Source organism: Lutra lutra, chromosome 10 (assembly GCF_902655055.1).
Source record: "Lutra lutra chromosome 10, mLutLut1.2, whole genome shotgun sequence".
Lineage (NCBI taxonomy): Eukaryota > Metazoa > Chordata > Mammalia > Carnivora > Mustelidae > Lutra > Lutra lutra.
In genome coordinates this window covers 103,034,930-103,053,126 of record NC_062287.1, presented here as the reverse complement: position 1 = coordinate 103,053,126, position 18,197 = coordinate 103,034,930, and the positions used below count along the sequence as shown (strand labels likewise).

General features: G+C 39.3%; 1 protein-coding gene across 1 annotated transcript; it reads left to right on the top strand.

The window, feature by feature from the left end:
* Positions 1 to 17,051: 17,051 nt before the first annotated feature.
* On the top strand, positions 17,052 to 17,990 carry LOC125079441 (olfactory receptor 5AN1-like). The gene has a single exon (XM_047693044.1). It carries the CDS (start codon positions 17,052 to 17,054, stop codon positions 17,988 to 17,990), a length of 939 nt encoding a protein of 312 aa, XP_047549000.1.
* Positions 17,991 to 18,197: the final 207 nt, after the last annotated feature.

Genomic DNA, 18,197 nt, shown 5'->3' with positions numbered 1-18,197 from the left:
CAAGCAGAGAGAGTCAATTATCATATGGTTTCACTTATTTGTGGAGCATAGCAAATAGCATGGAGCACAAGGAGAGATGGAGAGGAGAAGGCAGTTGAGGGAAATTGGAGGGGGAGGTGAACCATGAGAGACTGAGGACTCTGAAAAACAATCTGAGGGTTTTGAAGGGGCAGGGGGTGGGAGGTTGGGGAAATCAGGTGGTGGGTATTGGAGAGGGCACGGATTGCATGGAGCACTGGGTGTGGTGCAAAAACAATGAATACTGTTACGCTGAAAAGAAATAAATTTTAAAAAATGGGCTGAAAACTTGAATAGACCTCTTTCCAAAGAAGACATATGGCCAATAGACATATGAACATATGCTCAACATCCCTATTCCTCAGGGATATGGAAGGCAGAGCATGATGAGATAGCACCCTAAACCAGTCGGAATGGATAGTATCAAAAAGACAAGAAATAACAAGTGTTGGGGAGGACAAGGAGAAAAGGAATCCCTTGTGCAGAGCTGGTGGGAAAATAAGCTGGTTCAGCCAATTTGGAAAATGTTGTAAATATTTCTTAAGTACTGTATAAATAGTAATGTACTGGGGCACCTGGGTGGCTCAGTTGGATAAATGGCTGCCTTCGGCTCAGGTCATGATCAATGGTTCTGGGATTGAGTCCTGCATCGGGTTCCCTGGTCAGGGGAGAGCCCGCTTCTCCCACTCCCTCTTCCTGCTACTCAGCCTACTGTGCTCTCTCTCCATCTCTCTAACAAATAAATAAAATCTTTAAAACATAGTAACATACTATGTATGAAGTTATCCACAAACTCTTGAATGGAAAAAATCTCTTCTTAAAATTTTCTTGAAATTCTCTTAGTTGGACTTTTATTCTTCATGGAACTCCCAAAACCAATGGCTCTTCTGCTCCTGCTCAACTTAAGGTCCTGGAATCCCTTGGAAACTCAGACCAAGGACTCAGTTCCTACACCCTAAACACACCATGATAACCATCATTCTTGTGAGGCTAACTATGTGAGGACTTACACATTCTCGGGGAAGATAGCAAGCAGCATGATCCAGGCCTGCCTATGCCAAGAAATTGATGACATTATGTAAGTTTCAGGTGTACATTATAAGCAACATCCACATACACTACAATGTGATCACCACCAAAAGTCTAGTTACCAATCATCACCATATAATCGACCCCCTTCACCATTTCACCCACTCTGCAACCTCTCTGGTAACCATCAGTTGTTCTCTGTATCTGTGAGTTTGTTTTTGTATTATTATTCTTGCTTGTTTATCTTGTGTATATAGATACAGTACTTTATACTTCACATAGTTACATCACTTAAATTTAATTTATTTCTGTTACCATATGAAGATGGCAGATGAGAAATTATATTGCAGATATTACAGATAGAACCTTTGGGCACAAAGAGGTCTGCCACATTCTTCTCACTGTAGTAACAATTCATTTGAATCTCACAAAGTGTTATTTCTGGAACATACATGATTCTTTCTGACCAGAAACATGTCCTCTATTGGGTGGCCATGGTGCCCACATTCTCTACTTTTGGTGTTATACATTTAAAACTATCTTAAGTACCTGCTCAGTTTAAGGATTAAGTTACTACAGTTCTTATCAGGGGAAATACATAACTACTAAATTATCAGCAAGAGTTAAATAATTAATTCATTGCCCACCCACCCCTTTCTCCCTAGAAGTGAGAATAGTTGAAGTAGATCAAACAAAAATGGAACCTTCTCTAAAACATCTCTGTATTCCTAGTAACTGGCAGGATAGATGACTTTCATTTTCAAAAAACTAGAAACAAACAAAAACCCCCTAGAAACAAACAAGTAAAAATGTTTGTGGGAATGATGATAAGGAGATATTTTTGAAGGACGTATTAGTAATGCATCATATGTTGGAAAGAACTCCAAATCAGAGCATAGAAATTACACCGAATATTAATAGAAGACATGCTTATACTACACCCCTTGGTAAGTGCTTTATAAGCATTATCCAATTTCATTCTCTCTACGAAGACCTCCTCTATGAAGTTACTACTACTATCAGCCCCATTTCATGATAATCCTGATGTGATAATCCTGGGGCTGGAAGAGGTTAATTTGCTCATGGTCACACAGTCATCAAGGGGAAGGGTCAGAATTTTACCCAGATTGGTTGGCATCAATGCCCCAGGTTGTGCCATGATAAGTCATGAATTAGTTTTATTGTTTGCCTCATTGCCTCGATTTCCTGACTTACCCATAGGAAATAATGCCATGTGTACCCCACAGGCTGCAGCGATTATTGGATCCAGTCAGATAGGTGAGAAAATGTACAGATGTATATATCTAAAATGAAAGTGCTTTGACAACAGGGAAATGCTCACATTTCTAACTTATTTTAATTAAGGTATTTCACCAGCTAGTATTTTACCAGTGTCATCTTGAGCAAATCTTTTAGCTGCTCTGGCTTTAGGTTCCTTGCCTGGTAATAGTATCAGACTGAATGATTTCTAGCTTCTTCCCAGCTCTATTGACTCTTCAGTGTCTTACAGAAAAGTTATAGTCATATGGACATGATTGGACTATTGGGGAAGTGGGGATTGGATTCAACAAGGGACATGGCAAAATGGGACATGAAATTGCAGTGACAGAATCTCCATGACAACTGTGACTCCAGAGAAAAATTACCTAGAGGGTTTTCTCCCTCTAATTGTCTTTTCTCCTATTATCTCTGCTTTTAACAATAACACATTCAAGAGGATCTCCAGTTGTTGGCATCTCTCTTACTCTGAGTGGACAGTCTCTTTCATGGCCAAAAGGACCCATCTTGGAAAGCAATAGAATCCACCTGGAAAATTACCTTGGAAAAGAAATAAGCAATTTCAGCCTTTGGCAAGAGCTCTGTCTTCTTCTGCAATCTGGGTCAAGGTGAGAGGGCAAGCTTTCGTGAGAACAGTGCTGTCTTAATAGCAATGTGATTCTTCTAGTAGGAGCTGTAGTGGAGCAAGGTTTTTGTTCCTCAGTCTCTCCCATTCTTCACCTCTTCTTCACTCCCACACATCTACTGTGGGCTCTTCCTGGGTGCTCTTTCTCTTTCCCAACTTCTCTGACCTTCATTGGAAAGAATATTTAGGTTCATCTCTAATCTAAAACTTCAGGGATTATTCTGGGGTGAGGGATGAATGTTGAGTTCCAGGTCTGTGATTTTTTTCAGGGTGTGATATTGAGCTCTGTCACCTTCTGTTTTTTTTTTTTTTCTTTTTCACGTGTAAAATGGGGGATAATGGGATTATTTACAATCTAATGAGATAAAGTTTATAGAAGCTAACAAATTTTAGGGTGCCTTGGTGGCTCAGTCATTAAGTATCCGCCATCGGCTCAGGTCATGATCCCAAGGTCCTGGGATTGAGGCCCACTTAGGCTCCCTGCTCAGTGGGAAGATGGCTTCTGCTTCTCCCACCTCCCCTGCTTGTGTTCCCTCTTTCTCTTTGTGTCTCTCTGTCAAATAAATAAATAAAAAACCTTTTAAAAAATTAAAGCTAACAGTTTTAAATGTTAATAATTGAGCACTGAATTAAATATAACAATTTATTGACATTCAGGTCGATTTCTTAAGATCCCATATTCTTGTCTAGATTTTCCAACTTTTTCCATCTCAAGGACTTTTTTAAAATCATTTTTAATATATTTTCAGCATAACAGTATTCATTGTTTTTGTTCCACACCCAGTGCTCCATGCAATCCGTGCCCTCTCTAATACCCACCACCTGGTTCTCCCAGCCTCCCACCCCCCCACCTCTTCAAACCCTTCAGATTGTTTTTCAGAGTCCATAGTCTCTCATTGTTCACCTCCCCTTCTAATTTCCCCCAACTCCCTTCTCCTAACTCCCCATGTCCTCTTTGTTATTTGTTATGCTCCACAAATAAGTGAAACCATATGATAATTGACTCTCTCTGCTTGATTTATTTCACTCAGCATAATCTCTTCCAGTCCTGTCCATGTTGCTACAAAAGTTGGGTATTCATCCTTTCTGATGGAGGCATCATACTCCATAGTGTATATGGACCACATCTTCCTTATCCATTCGTCCATTGAAGGGCATCTTGGTTCTTTCCACAGTTTGGCGACCGTGGCCATTACTGCTATAAACATTGGGGTACAGATGGCCCTTCTTTTCACTACATCTGTATCTTTGGGGTAAATACCCAGTAGTGCAATGGCAGGGTCATAGGGAAGCTCTACTTTTAATTTCTTGAGGAATCTCCACACTGTTCTCCAAAGAGGCTGCACCAACTTGCATTCCCACCAACAGTGTAAGAGGGTTCCCCTTTCTCCACATCCCCTCCAACACATGTTGTTTCCTGTCTTGCTAATTTTGGCCATTCTAACTGGTGTAAGGTGATATCTCAATGTGGTTTTCATTTGAATCTCCCTGATGGCTAGTGATGATGAACATTTTTTTCATGTGTCTGATAGCCATTTGTATGTCTTCATTGGAGAAGTGTCTGTTCATATCATCTGCCCATTTTTTGATATGATTATCTGTTTTGTGTGAATTTTCTTTTGTGTAAGGAATTTGTTTTTATAATAATATTAATTAATTTGATTTCCATGTCAACATATAGCGTTTTTGATAATTTCTGAGTAGCAAGAGGCAAGCAGCTCACCAATTAATAATATAATAAAGTACTCATGTACAATGCCACTGGCCTTTTGAAATACTTCCAACAGTTCTCTGTGGTCATCTTTGGAGCCCCTGCCAGTCTGGAGGCACTGGTGTGGGTAACAAGGATATCAGAGATGCCTCACTTCAAGGCATTGTTGGCCTAGCTCTTTTAATCTTTTCTGTTAATTTTATTGTTCTACTTCATTGGAACATCTTGGCTTTCTTTACTTGATTTTGTATTCTGCACAACCTTACAACCTGGCCACATCCTTGGTTGTCAGAAATGGAAAGGTTTTGTTTAGTTAGATGCACATAATAAAATCTGCAATTAATATTCCCCCCCCCTCAGGTAGCATTATTTTTTAAATTTCTTTCCAGTGTTCCAAAATTCATTGTTTATGCACCACACCCAGTACTCCATGCAATACGTGCCCTTCATAACACCCACTACCAGGCTCACCCAACCTCCCACATCCATTCCCTCCAAAACCCTCAGTTTGTTTCTCAGAGTCCACAGTCTCTCATAGTTTGTCTCCTCCTCCAATTTCCCCCAACTTCCTTCTCCTCTCCAGCTCCCAGTGTAAGTTACTTCCCACAAGTAAGTGAAACCATATGATAATTGACTCTCTCTGCTTGACTTATTTCATTCAACATAATATCTTCCAGTCCCAACCATGTGGATACAAAAGTTGGGTATTCATCCTTTCTGATGGAGGCATAATCCTCCATAGCATATATGGACCACATCTTCCTTATCCATTCATCCATTGAAGGGCATCTTGGTTCTTTCCAGTTTGGCAACTGTGGCCATTGCTGCTGTGAACATTGGGGTACAGGTGGCCATTCTTTTCACTGCATCTGTATCTTTGGGGTTAATACCCAGTAGTGCAATGGCAGGGTCATAGGGAAGCTCTGTTTTTAATATCTTAAGGAATGTCCACACTGTTTTCCAAAGTAGCTTTTGTTTCCTTTGCCTTTGGAGACATATCTTGAAAGAAGATGCTGTGCGTGATGTCAAAAAGGTTACTGCCTGTGTTCTCCTCTAGGAATCTGATGGATTCCTGCCTCACGTTGAGGTCTTTTATCCATTTTGAGTTTGTCTTTGTGTATGGTTAAGAGAATGTCGAGTTTCATTCTTCTATATATAGCTGTCCAATTTTCTCAGTACCATTTATTGAAGAGACTTTTTTCCACTGTATACTTTTTCCTGCTTTGTCAAAGATTATTTGACCATAGAGCTGAGGTTCTATATCTGAGCTCTCTACTCTGTTTCACTGGTCTGTGTGTCTGTTTTGGTGCCAGTACCATGCTGTCTTGGTGATCACAGCTTTGTAGTAAAGCTTGAAATCAGGCAACGTGATACCCCCAGTTTTCTTTTTCTTTTTCAACATATCCTTAGTAATTCAGGGACTCTTCTGGTTCTATACAAATTTTAGGATTGTTTGTTCCAGCCCTTTGAAGAATACCGGTGGAATTTTGAGTGGAATGGCATTGAAAGTGCAGATTGCTCTAGGCCGTATAGACATTTTAACAATGTTTATTTTTTCGATCCATTAGCATGGAATAGTCTTCCATCTTTTTGTGTCTTCTTTGATTTCTTTCATGAGTGTCTGTAATTCCTCAAGTATGGATTCTTTACCTCTTTGGTTAGGTTTATTCCCAGGTATCTTATGGTTCTTGGTGCTATAGTAAATGGAATCGATTCTCTAATTTCCCTTTCTGTATTTTCTTTATTAGTGTACAAGAGAGCAACTTATTTCTGTACATTGATTTTGTATCCTGCCACATTACTGAATTGCTGTATGAGTTCTAATAGTTTGGGTGGAATCTTTGGGTTTTCCATATAAAGTATCATGTCATCTGTGAAGAGAAAGAGTTTGAGTCCTTCACTGCCAATTTGAATACCTTGTATTTCTTTTTGTTTTCTGATTGCTGTTGCTAGGACTTCTAATACTATGTTGAACAAGAGTGGTGAGAGTGGGCATCCTTGTTGTGTTCCTGATCTCAAAGGGAAGGCCGTCAGCTTTTTCCCACTGGGGATGATATTCACTATGGGTTTTTCATAGATAGATTTTATGAATTTGAGGAATGTTCCCTCTATTCCTATACTTTGAAGCATTTTAATCAGGAACTGATGCTGTATCTTGTCAAATGCCTTTTCTGCATCAATCGAGAGGATGATTTGTTTCTTCTCTCTTATTGATTTGTTCTATTGCATTGATTGATTTGGAAATATTAAACCACCTTTGCAAATCAGGGATAAATCCCACTCATCATGGTGGATCATCTTTTTTTTTTAAGATTTTATTTATTCATCCGACAGACAGAGATCACAAGTAGGCAGAGAAGCAGGCTGAGAGAGAGGAGGAAGCAGGCTTCCTGCTGAGCAGAGAGCCCGATGTGGGGCTCGATCCCAGGATGCTGGGATCATGACCCAAGCCAAAGGCAGAGACTTTAGCCTACTGAGCCACTCAGGTGCCCCTGGATAATCTTTTTAGTGTACTGTCCGATCCTATTAGCTAGGATCTTGCTGAGAATATTAGCATCCATATTCAACAGGGATATTGGTCTGAAATTCTCCTTTTTCGTGGGGTCTTTGCCTGATTTGGGGATCAGGGTAATGCTGCTTCATAAAAAGAGTCTGGAAGTTTGCCTTCTGCTTCAGTTCTTTGAAATAACTTCAGTAGAATAGGGATTATTTCTTCTTTGAAAGTTTGGTAGTATTCCCTAGGGAATCCGTCAGGTCCTGGGTTCCTGTTATTTGGGAGGTTTTTGTTCACTGCTTCAATCTCGTTTCTAGATATTGGTCTATTCAGGTTGTCAATTTCCTCCTGATTCAGTTTTGGAAGTTCATAGTATTCCAAGAATGCATTCCCTTCTTCTAGGTTGCTTTACTCATTGGTGTATAACTGTTGATAATAATTTCTGATGATTGTTTCTATTTCCTTGGTGTTAGCTGTGATCTCTCCCTTTTCATTCATAATTTTATTAATTTGGGCCTTCTCTCTTTTCTTTTGGATTAGTGTGGCCAATGGTTTGTCAATCTTATTGATTCTTTCAAAAAACCAGCTTCTAGTTTCATTGATACATTCTACTGTATCTCTAGTTTCTATCTCATTGATCTCTGCTCTAATCTTGATTATTTCCCTTCTTTTTTTTTTGTTTATTTTTTATTTTTTTATTTTTTCAGCATAACAGTATTCATTATTTTTGCACCAACCCAGTGCTCCATGCAATCCGTGCCCTCTCCAATACCCACCACCTGGATCCCCCAACCTCCCACCCGCCGCCCCTTCAAAACCCCCAGATTGTTTTTCAGAGTCCATAGTCTCTCATGGTTCACCTCCCCTTCTAATTTCCCTCAAGTCCCTTCTCCTCTCCATCTCCCCTTGTCCTCCATGCTATTTGTTATGCTCCACAAATAAGTGAAACCATATGATAATTGACTCTCTCTGCTTGATTTATTTCACTCAGCATAATCTCTTCCAGTCCTGTCCATGTTGCTACAAAAGTTGGGTATTCATCCTTTCTGATGGAGGCATCATACTCCATAGTGTATATGGACCACATCTTCCTTATCCATTCGTCCATTGAAGGGCATCTTGGTTCTTTCCACAGTTTGGCGACCGTGGCCATTGCTGCTATAAACATTGGGGTACAGATGGCCCTTTTTTTCACTACATCTGTATCTTTGGGGTAAATAACCAGTAGTGCAATGGCAGGGTCATAGGGAAGCTCTACTTTTAATTTCTTGAGGAATCTCCACACTGTTCTCCAAAGAGGCTGCACCAACTTATATTCCCACCAACAGTGTAAGAGGGTTACCCTTTCTCCACATTCTCTCCAACACATGTTGTTTCCTGTCTTGCTAATTTGGCCATTCTAACTGGTGTAAGGTGGTATCTCAATGTGGTTTTCACTTGATTTTCACTGATGGCTAGTGATGATGAACATTTTTTCATGTGTCTGATAGCCATTTCTTGTGTGTGGAGTTGGCTTACTTTGTTGTTGATTCTCCTGTTTTAACGTGTAGAGACAGTTGGTGTATTCTGGATTTTCCCATTTTTTTGAGGGAGGCTTGGATGGCTATGTATTCCCCCCTTAAGACCGCCTTTATTGTATTGTATTGTATAGGTTTTGGACCGAAGTGTGTTCATTCTCATTGGTTTCCATGAATTGTTTAAGTTTTCCTTTGATTTCATGGTTGATCCAAGCATTCTTAAGCAAGGTGGTCTTTAGCTTCCAGGTATTTGAGTTCCTTCCAAACTTTTCCTTGTGGTTGATCTCCAGTTTCAAAGCATTGTGATCTGAGAATATGCAGGGAATAATCTCAATCCTTTGGTATCGGTTGAGCCGTGATTTGTGACCCAGTATGTGAACACTTCTAGAGAAGGTTCCATGTGTACTTGAGAAGAATGTGTATTCTGTTGTTTTAGGGTGGAATGTTCTGTATATATATATGAGGTCCATCTGGCCCAATGTGTCATTCAGTGCTCCTGTTTCAATATGACTCTTTATCTTGAGTAACAGTTTTCTCATGTAATTGGCTACTCCCATTTGGGGGGCATAAATATTTTCAGTTGTTAGATCTTCTTGGTGGATAAACCCTTTAAGAATTATGTAGTGTCCTTCTGCTTCTGTCCATCTGACTACAGTCTTTAGTTTTAAATCTAATTTATCTGATATGAGAATCGCTACCTCAGCCTTCTTTTCAGGCTCGTTGGCATGAAAGATTCCTCTCCATCACTTCACTTTTTTTTAAATTTTTTTAAATTTTCAGCATAACAGTATTTATTGTTTTTGTACCACACCCAGTGCTCCATGCAATCCGTACCCTCTCTAATACCCACCACCTGGTTCCCCCAACCTCCCACCCCCCCACCTCTTCAAACCCTTCAGATTGTTTTTCAGAGTCCATAGTCTCTCATTGTTCACCTCCCCTTCCAATTTCCACAAACTCCCTTCTCCTAACTCCCCATGTCCTCCATGCTATTTGTTATGCTCCACAAATAAGTGAAACCATATGATAATTGACTCTCTCTGCTTGACTTATTTCACTCAGCATAATCTCTTCCAGTTTCATCCATGTTGCTACAAAAGTTGGGTATTCATCATTTCTGATGGAGGCATAATACTCCATAGTGTATATGGACCACATCTTCCTTATCCACTCATCCATTGAAGGGCATCTTGGTTCTTTCCACAGTTTGGCAACCGTGGCCATTGCTGCTATAAACATTGGGGTACAAATGGCCCTTCTTTTCACTACATCCGTATCTTTGTGGCAAATACCCAGTAGTGCAATTGCAGGGTCATAGGGCAGTCTTTTCCATAAATGGTGCTGGGAAAATTGGACAGCTATGTGTAGAAGAATGAAACTCGACCATTCTCTTACACCATACACAAAGATAAACTCAAAGTGGATAAAAGACCTCAATGTGAGACAGGAATCCATCAGAATCCTAGAGGATAACATAGGCAGTAATCTCTTCAATATCAGCCACAGCAACTTCTTTCAAGATATGTCTCCAAAGGCAAGGAAACAAAAGCCAAAATGAACTTTTGGGACTTCATCAAAATCAAAAGCTTCTGCACAGCAAAGGAAACAGTCAAGAAAACAAAGAGGCAACCCACGGAATGGGAGAAGATATTTGCAAATGACGGTACAGACAAAAGGTTGATATCCAGGATCTATAAAGAACTCCTCAAACTCAACACACACAAAACAGACAATCATATCAAAAAATGGGCAGAAGATATGAACAGACACTTCTCCAATGAAGACATACACATGGCTATCAGACACATGAAAAAATGCTCATCATCACTAGCCATCAGGGAGATTCAAATGAAAACCACATTGAGATATCACCTTACACCAGTTAGAATGGCCAAAATTAGCAAGACAGGAAACAACAGGTGTTGGAGGGGATGTGGAGAAAGGGGAATCCTCTTACACTGTTGGTGGGAATGCAAGTTGGTGCAGCCTCTTTGGAGAACAGTGTGGAGATTCCTCAGGAAATTGAAAATAGAACTTCCCTATGACCCTGCAATTGCATCCTTTCACTTTCAGTCTGGATGTATCCTTAGGTTCAAAACGGGTCTCTTATAAACAATGTATGGATGGGTCCTGTCGTTTTATCCAATCTGCAACCCTGTGTAGTGTTATGGGCACATTTAGGTCATTCACATTGAGAGTCATTATTGACAGATACGTTTCTATTGACGACATATTACCTGTGAAGTCCTTGTTTCTATAGTTTGTCTCCATAAATTTCTGTTCAATGATATTCTTGGGCTTTTCCCTCTTTTATAGAATATTTCTTGTAGTGCTGGCTTGGTGGTCACATACGCTTTTAAACCTTGCTGGTCTTGGAAGCTCGTTATTTCTCCATCCATTCTGAATGTCAGTCTTGTTGCAAAAAGTATTCTTGGCTGCATGATCTTTTCATTTAGTGCCCTGAATAAATCTTGCCAACCATTTCTGGATTGCCAGGTTTCTGTAGACAGATCTGACGTTATTCTGACGGGCCTTCCCATGTATGTAAGGAATCTCTTCCCCATAGCTGCTTTCAAGAGCTCTTGTCTAAAATTATGATTCATCATTTTCACAACCAGGTGTCTTGAGGTCTTTCTAGATTCTATGATCTTAGGGGGATACCTTTCTGGTTCCATTCCCCTCCAATTAATATTTACACCAGTCACCGTTTCTTTAATGTGTCTTGGGAAATGGTGGACACATGCAAAAACATAAACAAAAAGTGAATTTTCCCCCTTTTCCTATAGCTTACTGAAGTTCAAGAAGATACATTTTGTCATGAATAAGTAGAACAATCCACAATGCCTTATCTTTTGGGGAATGCTGAGTCACATGAAATACCTTTACCTCTGGTTGCCTCCGTCACCAGAATGTGATGAGAAAGTGAAGAGCTAATTTTTTAATGTACTGTTGGATCTTATTAACTAGGATCTTGTTAAGAATCTTGGCATCCATATTCATCAGGGACATTGGTCTGAAACTCTCCTTTTTGATGGGGTCTTTGCCTGGTTTGGGGATCAAGGTAGTCCTGGCTTCATAGAGTCTGGATGTTTTCCTTCTGTTTCTATATTTGGAAACAGTTTCAGGAGAATAGGTATTATTTCTTCATTGAATGTTTGTTAGAATTCCCCAGTGAATCTGTCAGGTCCTGGACTCTTGTTTTTTGGGAGGTTTTTTTTTTTTTTTATTTACTTGACAGTCATAGATCACAAGTAAGCAAAGAGGCAAGCAGGGTGGGGGGGATGCTGGCTCCCCGCTGAGCAGAGAGCTAGATGCGGGGCTTGATCCCAGGACCCTGAGATCACGGCCTGAACTGAAGGCAGAGGCTTAACCCACTGAGCCACCCAGGTGCCCCTTTGGGAATTTTTTGATCACTGCTTCAATCTCATTACTAGATATTGGTCTATTCACTTTGTCAATTTTTTCCTGTTTCAGACTTAGAAGTTTATAGATTTCCAGGAATGCATCCATTTCTTCTAGGTTGAATAACTTATTGGCATATAACTGTTGATAATAATTTCTGATGATTGTTTCTATTTCCTGGCGTTAGTCATGATCTCTCCCCTTTCATTCATAATTTTATTAATTTGGGTCCTCTCTCTTTTTTTTTGGATTAGTTTGGACAATGGTTTATCAATCTTATTAATTCTTTCAAAGAACCAGCTTCTAGTTTCATTGATATGTTATATCGTATCTCTAGTTTCTAACTCATTGATTTCTCTTCTAATCTTATTTTTTTCCCTTCTCGTTCATGGGGTTGGCTTAATTTGTTATTGTTTTTCCAGTTCCTTAAGGTGTAAAGAGAGTTGTTGTATTTGGATTTTTCATTTTTTTTGAGGAAGTCTTGGATGGCTATGTATTTCCCCCTTAGGACCGCCTTTGCTCTATCACATAGTTTTTCGACTGATGTGTCTTCATTCTCATTGTTTTCCATGAATTGTTCAAGTTCTTTGATTTCCTGGTTGATCCAAACATTCTTGAGCAGGATAGCCTTTAGCTTCCAAGTGTTTAAAAAAAAATGGGCAGAAAACATGAACAGACACTTCTCCAAAGACGTCATACAGATGGCTAGCCCACACATGAAAAAATGTTCATCATCATTAGCCATCAGGAAATTCAAATCAAAATCAAATTGAGATACCAGCTTACACCAGTTAGAATGGCAAAGATTAACAATACAGGAAACAATAAATATTGGAGAGGATGTGGAGAAAGGGGAACCCTCTTACACTGTTGGTGGGAATGCAAGTTGGTGCAGCCACTTTGGAAAACAGTGTGCAGATTCCTCAAAAAATTGAAAGGAGAGCTACCCTATGGCCCTGAAATTGCACTACTGGATATTTATCCCAAAGATACAGAGGTAATGAAAAGAAGGGCCATATGTACCCCAATACCCTGTACATAGCAGCAATGTCCACAATTGCCAAGCTGTGAAAAGAGCTGAGATGCCCTTCAAGAGATGAATGGATCAGGAAGATGAGGTCCGTATATACAATGGAATATTACTCAACCATCAGAAAGGATGAATACCCAACTCTTGTATCAACATGGACGGGACTAGAGAAGATTATGCTGAATGAAATAAGTCAACCAGAGAAAGTCAATTATCGTATGGTTTCACTTACTTGTGGAACATAAGGAATAATATGGAGGACATTAGGAGGATGAAAGAAAAATGAACTGGGGGAAATTGGAGGAAGAGATGAACCATGAGAAACTGTGCACTCTGAGAAACAAACTGAGGGTTTTAGAAGGAAGGAGTTGGGGGGAATGGGTCCACCTGGTGGTGGGTATTAAGGAGGGCATGTATTGCATGGAGCAGTGGGTGTGGTACATATACAATGAATTTTGGAACATTGAGAAAATTAAATTAAATTTTTTAAAAAAATCGAAGAGCTTTACTGCAAGTGATTGATCAGAAATGTGACTTCTTTTCACCGAACTGATTGATTATGTTGGTGTGTTGGGGGGTGTTGTGCATGAGAGTTTATGTTTTCAAAATATTTTCATTGACTCCAACTCACCTTGGATAAAATTGTGGAGAAGTTATATTGGCCACACTTTAGGAGTCAACAGAAAGACTTCCAAGTTCAGAAAACATTATTGAAATGAAATAAGATAATTTTAGTTTTGTCTCCAAAAGTGGGTGAAAGCACCATTTGTTCACCATGTGTTTGTTCAGTAACACAAATACTCATATACAAGGTGCTTATCGGTAATAGTGAAACATGTCCACTAGACCGTGCACTGTATGGAGCTCATCAGCTCAGAGTGCCTGGTGGTGGTGGCCCAAGAAAAGGGGCATCAGCTGTTTGCACTCCAGCTGACTCGGAGGTAACAGAGTTACACCAGTCAGAAGTAAATACAGTCACTGACTAACAGTACTCTTGAGTCTCGGCTTAGAGACCATCTGATTTAGAAAATAATTTATGTGAAGAGCTTCTTGATATTTCCATATTACTTTGCTGTATTTTTCCTTCACAGAGAGGAATGATAATGGGGATGATAGTTGCCAACATTTATTGAGCCCTTACTGTTTTAGCGTGTTATGTCAATCAGTCCTTGCAGCAACCCTCTGAGGTGGTAAGTACTCTTAGCGCTGTTTATAGATGAGGCAACTGAGGCACAGAGGGGTTAATAACTTGCTAAGGGTGACACAGCCAGTAGGTAAAAGCAGGAAATTCTGAAAGTCTGTTTTCTCTGTGATTCTCTCTCCCTTTCATTTGCCTGTCCCCTCTCCTTTTCTATCTTAATCTGTGCTTACTTTTAAGGATTTATATATCTTAATAGATTTTTTCGTGTAAATATAGGGGTTGTTGAAAATTGATCAGACACGGAGACGTTTAAAGAAGGAAACCAGAATCATACCATTCATTACTTAAGGCATTTTTTAAATTGTTTTCTGTGTTTCTATGTGTGTGAGAGAGAAAGAGACAGAGAGATACTAAGAGAAATAGATATTTTATAAAGCAAAAAAAAAATTTTCTTTCTGGAAGGTAGAATCATTTTGTACCCTCATCAGTAGTAAAGATGAGTGCCCCTTCCCCTGATTTATGCCTTTATATTAAAGGCATTACTACATTGTCTTTTTTATGCATTGTGACTATTTTTCCCTTATCAATTGTATTTCAAAAGTATTTTACTTAAGTGGGTTTTTGTCACATCACCAAGTTTAAAATTGTTATATACTTCTCTTATACTTTCTGTTTTGCTGTTAGATTTCAGACATTTTTTCCACATACCAAAATTATGTAACTGCATTTCAAGAATTCAAGAATAATAAACGATCAGTGTTTATACTACTTTTTAATTTTTTTATTTTTCAATTTCTTAATTATGTGAATGCACATGTAATACTGTTTCTTTTTTTATTGTGTTATGTTAGTCACCATAAAATACATCATTAGTTTTGGTGCAGTGTTCCTAGATTCATTGTTTATGTACAACACCCAGTGCTCCATGCAATTTGTGCCCTCCTTAATACCCACCACCAGAGTCACCCATTCCCTCCACCCCCTTCCCCTCTAAAACCTCCATGTGTTTCTCAGCGTCCACAGTCTTTCTTGGTTCATACACATTTTAATGTTTGAAGTTCATGTCTTTTTAATTACTAATATTTTTTCAAAAATTTATTAGCTGTCCATATTGATTTACTCTTTCATCTGAAGGAAGGACAGGTGGTTATGGAGCATAGGCCATAGTTGCAATCTACTATGAATCAGTTAATGAACTCTAACATGATGACTGTATCAATAAAACACATGACATATAGCTATGTGGTACTTGGTAATTTAAATTATTTACTTTTTGGGGCACCTGGGTGGCTCAGTGGGTTAAGCCCCTGCCTTCGGCTCAGGTCATGATCCCAGGTCCTGGGTTCAAGCCCCACATCGGGCTTTCTGCTCAGCGGGGAGCCTGCTTCCTCCTCTCTCTCTGCCTGCCTCTCTGCCTACTTGTGATTTCTCTCTGTCAAATAAATAAATAAAATCTTTTAAAAAATTAATTATTTCGTTTTCTTCTGCATCAGGGTCCATCATAGTTTGATGCTGGTTCTCAGTTAACCAAGTGTACTCAAACTCAAATAAACTAAATAGAAAATTGTTTATGTGCTTTGTATCTTCATGACCCTGGGTGGTTTGATTTGCTTCTACATGAGGTCTGAATGTACATCTGCCTAAATGTAATGATTCCTCACTGCCTACAAGGTCAGTGATGCCTCAGGAATATCCTCAGATTAACCCATACAACTATAGCACTGTTGACATTCCTATCCATATGTACAGTTGTCATTCATGGTTATCTGCAAGCAATCCATGGTAATAATAGCCAACACCTATTGAGCTATTACTGTGTACAGAATTGTGTGCTGAGCATCTCCATGAATTTTCTTGTAACTATCCTAGTTATCTTATAGTCTAGGGGCTCTTAAATTTATCACTTCATTTTCAGTAAATCAGTCATTTGTGTTTAAGCTACTGGGCCAAGCTCATAAAGCGAGAGGGTATCAGACAAAACTCCAAATTCTGAACCTTTAATTTCTCAATTGGTTCTCATGCTCTTTGTCCAGTAGTAAAGTACCCTAATATTGAAAAAATGTTGGGGTCAATAGTGAGCTATACTGCCTTCTCTTTAGTACACTTAGTACAAAGTCTTCCCTAAGCACACTTGTTCCATAACTTCATTGGGCACATATACTGTGCCTCAAGAAAATATTATCAGAGTCATAAGTTATGATATAATTTTCCAGGCCAGCTAGAAGATGATACATTAACTGCATCTAAATACAAGCTTGTAAAATTATTGCAAAGAGGATAAATAACTTTTCTTAAGGATAAAAGAGGAAATTTCAAAACATTATCTAGATGGCCATGTGGGCGTGAAGGGCTACCTCAGTTTTAATCTAGAGTGATTCTACTTATGTTCTTGTAAAGCAGTGGTTACATAATGAATTACCAGAGGTTTTAAAAAACTTTTAATGAATGATCTCTGTAATAATCACTTCGTTTATATTATTTTAGTTTCAAATTCAAACATATCTCTTTAATTTTCATGAGACTTTATAAAATAATTGAGAACCTGAAGCACTTTTTTTCATTTTTAATTTCAATTCTATTAGGCAACATATAATACATCATTATTTTGAAGCACTTTTAAAATCACTCTTCCTAATAATTTGAGATGAAGAGCTGGGTCTTTTCATCAGGACACTGAGACACTGATTCTTTCCCAGCACTCCGTGGAGGGAAAAAACAGCGCATATGGGAATTGTAATGCTGTCATCTCACCTGAGTCAGCTGTGCATTCTCTTCTTTCTTTCCTGATTTTAGAAGCAGCAAACCAATGATTGGGGGAGGAAATATGACACAGACCACCTATTTCATCCTTTTGGGATTCTCGGATTTTCCCAGAATCCTAGCAGTGCTCTTTGTTGTATTCCTGCTGATCTACATTTTGACTCTGACTTGGAACCTGTGCCTCATCATCTTAATAAGGATGGACTCTCACCTCCACACACCCATGTACTTCTTCCTCAGTAATCTGTCCTTCATAGATATCTGCTATGTGACCTCTATAGCTCCCAAGATGCTCTCCAACTTTTTCCAAGAGCAGCAGACTATCACCTTTGTGGGTTGTGCTGTTCAGTACTTTGTCTTTTCAACCATGGGACTGAGTGAGTCTTGTCTCATGACAGCCATGGCTTATGACCGATATAGTGCCATTTGCAATCCACTTCTCTATTCATCCATCATGTCACCCACCCTCTGTATTCGGATGGTGCTGGGATCCTATTTGGCTGGACTCTCTGCTTCTATATCCCAGTTGTGTACCATCTTTCAGCTCCACTTTTGTGGGCCTAATGTCATTAAGCACTTCTTCTGTGACATGCCTCAACTGATAATCCTGTCTTGCACTGACACTTTCTTTGTGCAACTGTTGATTGCTATATTAGCAATGCTCTTTGGGATAACAAATGCCCTCATTATCATGATATCCTATGGCTATATTGTTATGTCCATCATGAAGATCACTTCAGCTAAAGGCAGGTCCAAGGCTTTCAACACTTGTGCTTCTCATCTGACAGCGGTTTCCCTCTTCTATACTTCAACTGTCTATGTCTATTTGAGTTCCAGCTCTGGCGGTTCCTCCAGTTTTGACAGATTTGCATCGGTATTCTACACTGTGGTTATTCCGATGTTGAATCCCTTGATTTACAGTCTGAGGAACAAGGAAATCAAGGATGCCTTGAAGAGGTTACAAAAGAAGAGATGGTCCTGCTGAGGTTCTGTCCAGAATTGTCCTCTCAGAAACCTTAACCCCCAGTAACATGCACAGGGATGAACTCTAACAAAATTCATACTGCCTTTGGGTAAAGAAAGGTTAATTTGACACAGATAATATGCCAAATGGAGTTAAAGCTGACTTGATCCACACAAGCACAATACCTTTATGTCCTGGAGGTCATACTTTCACCCTACACAAGGAGCG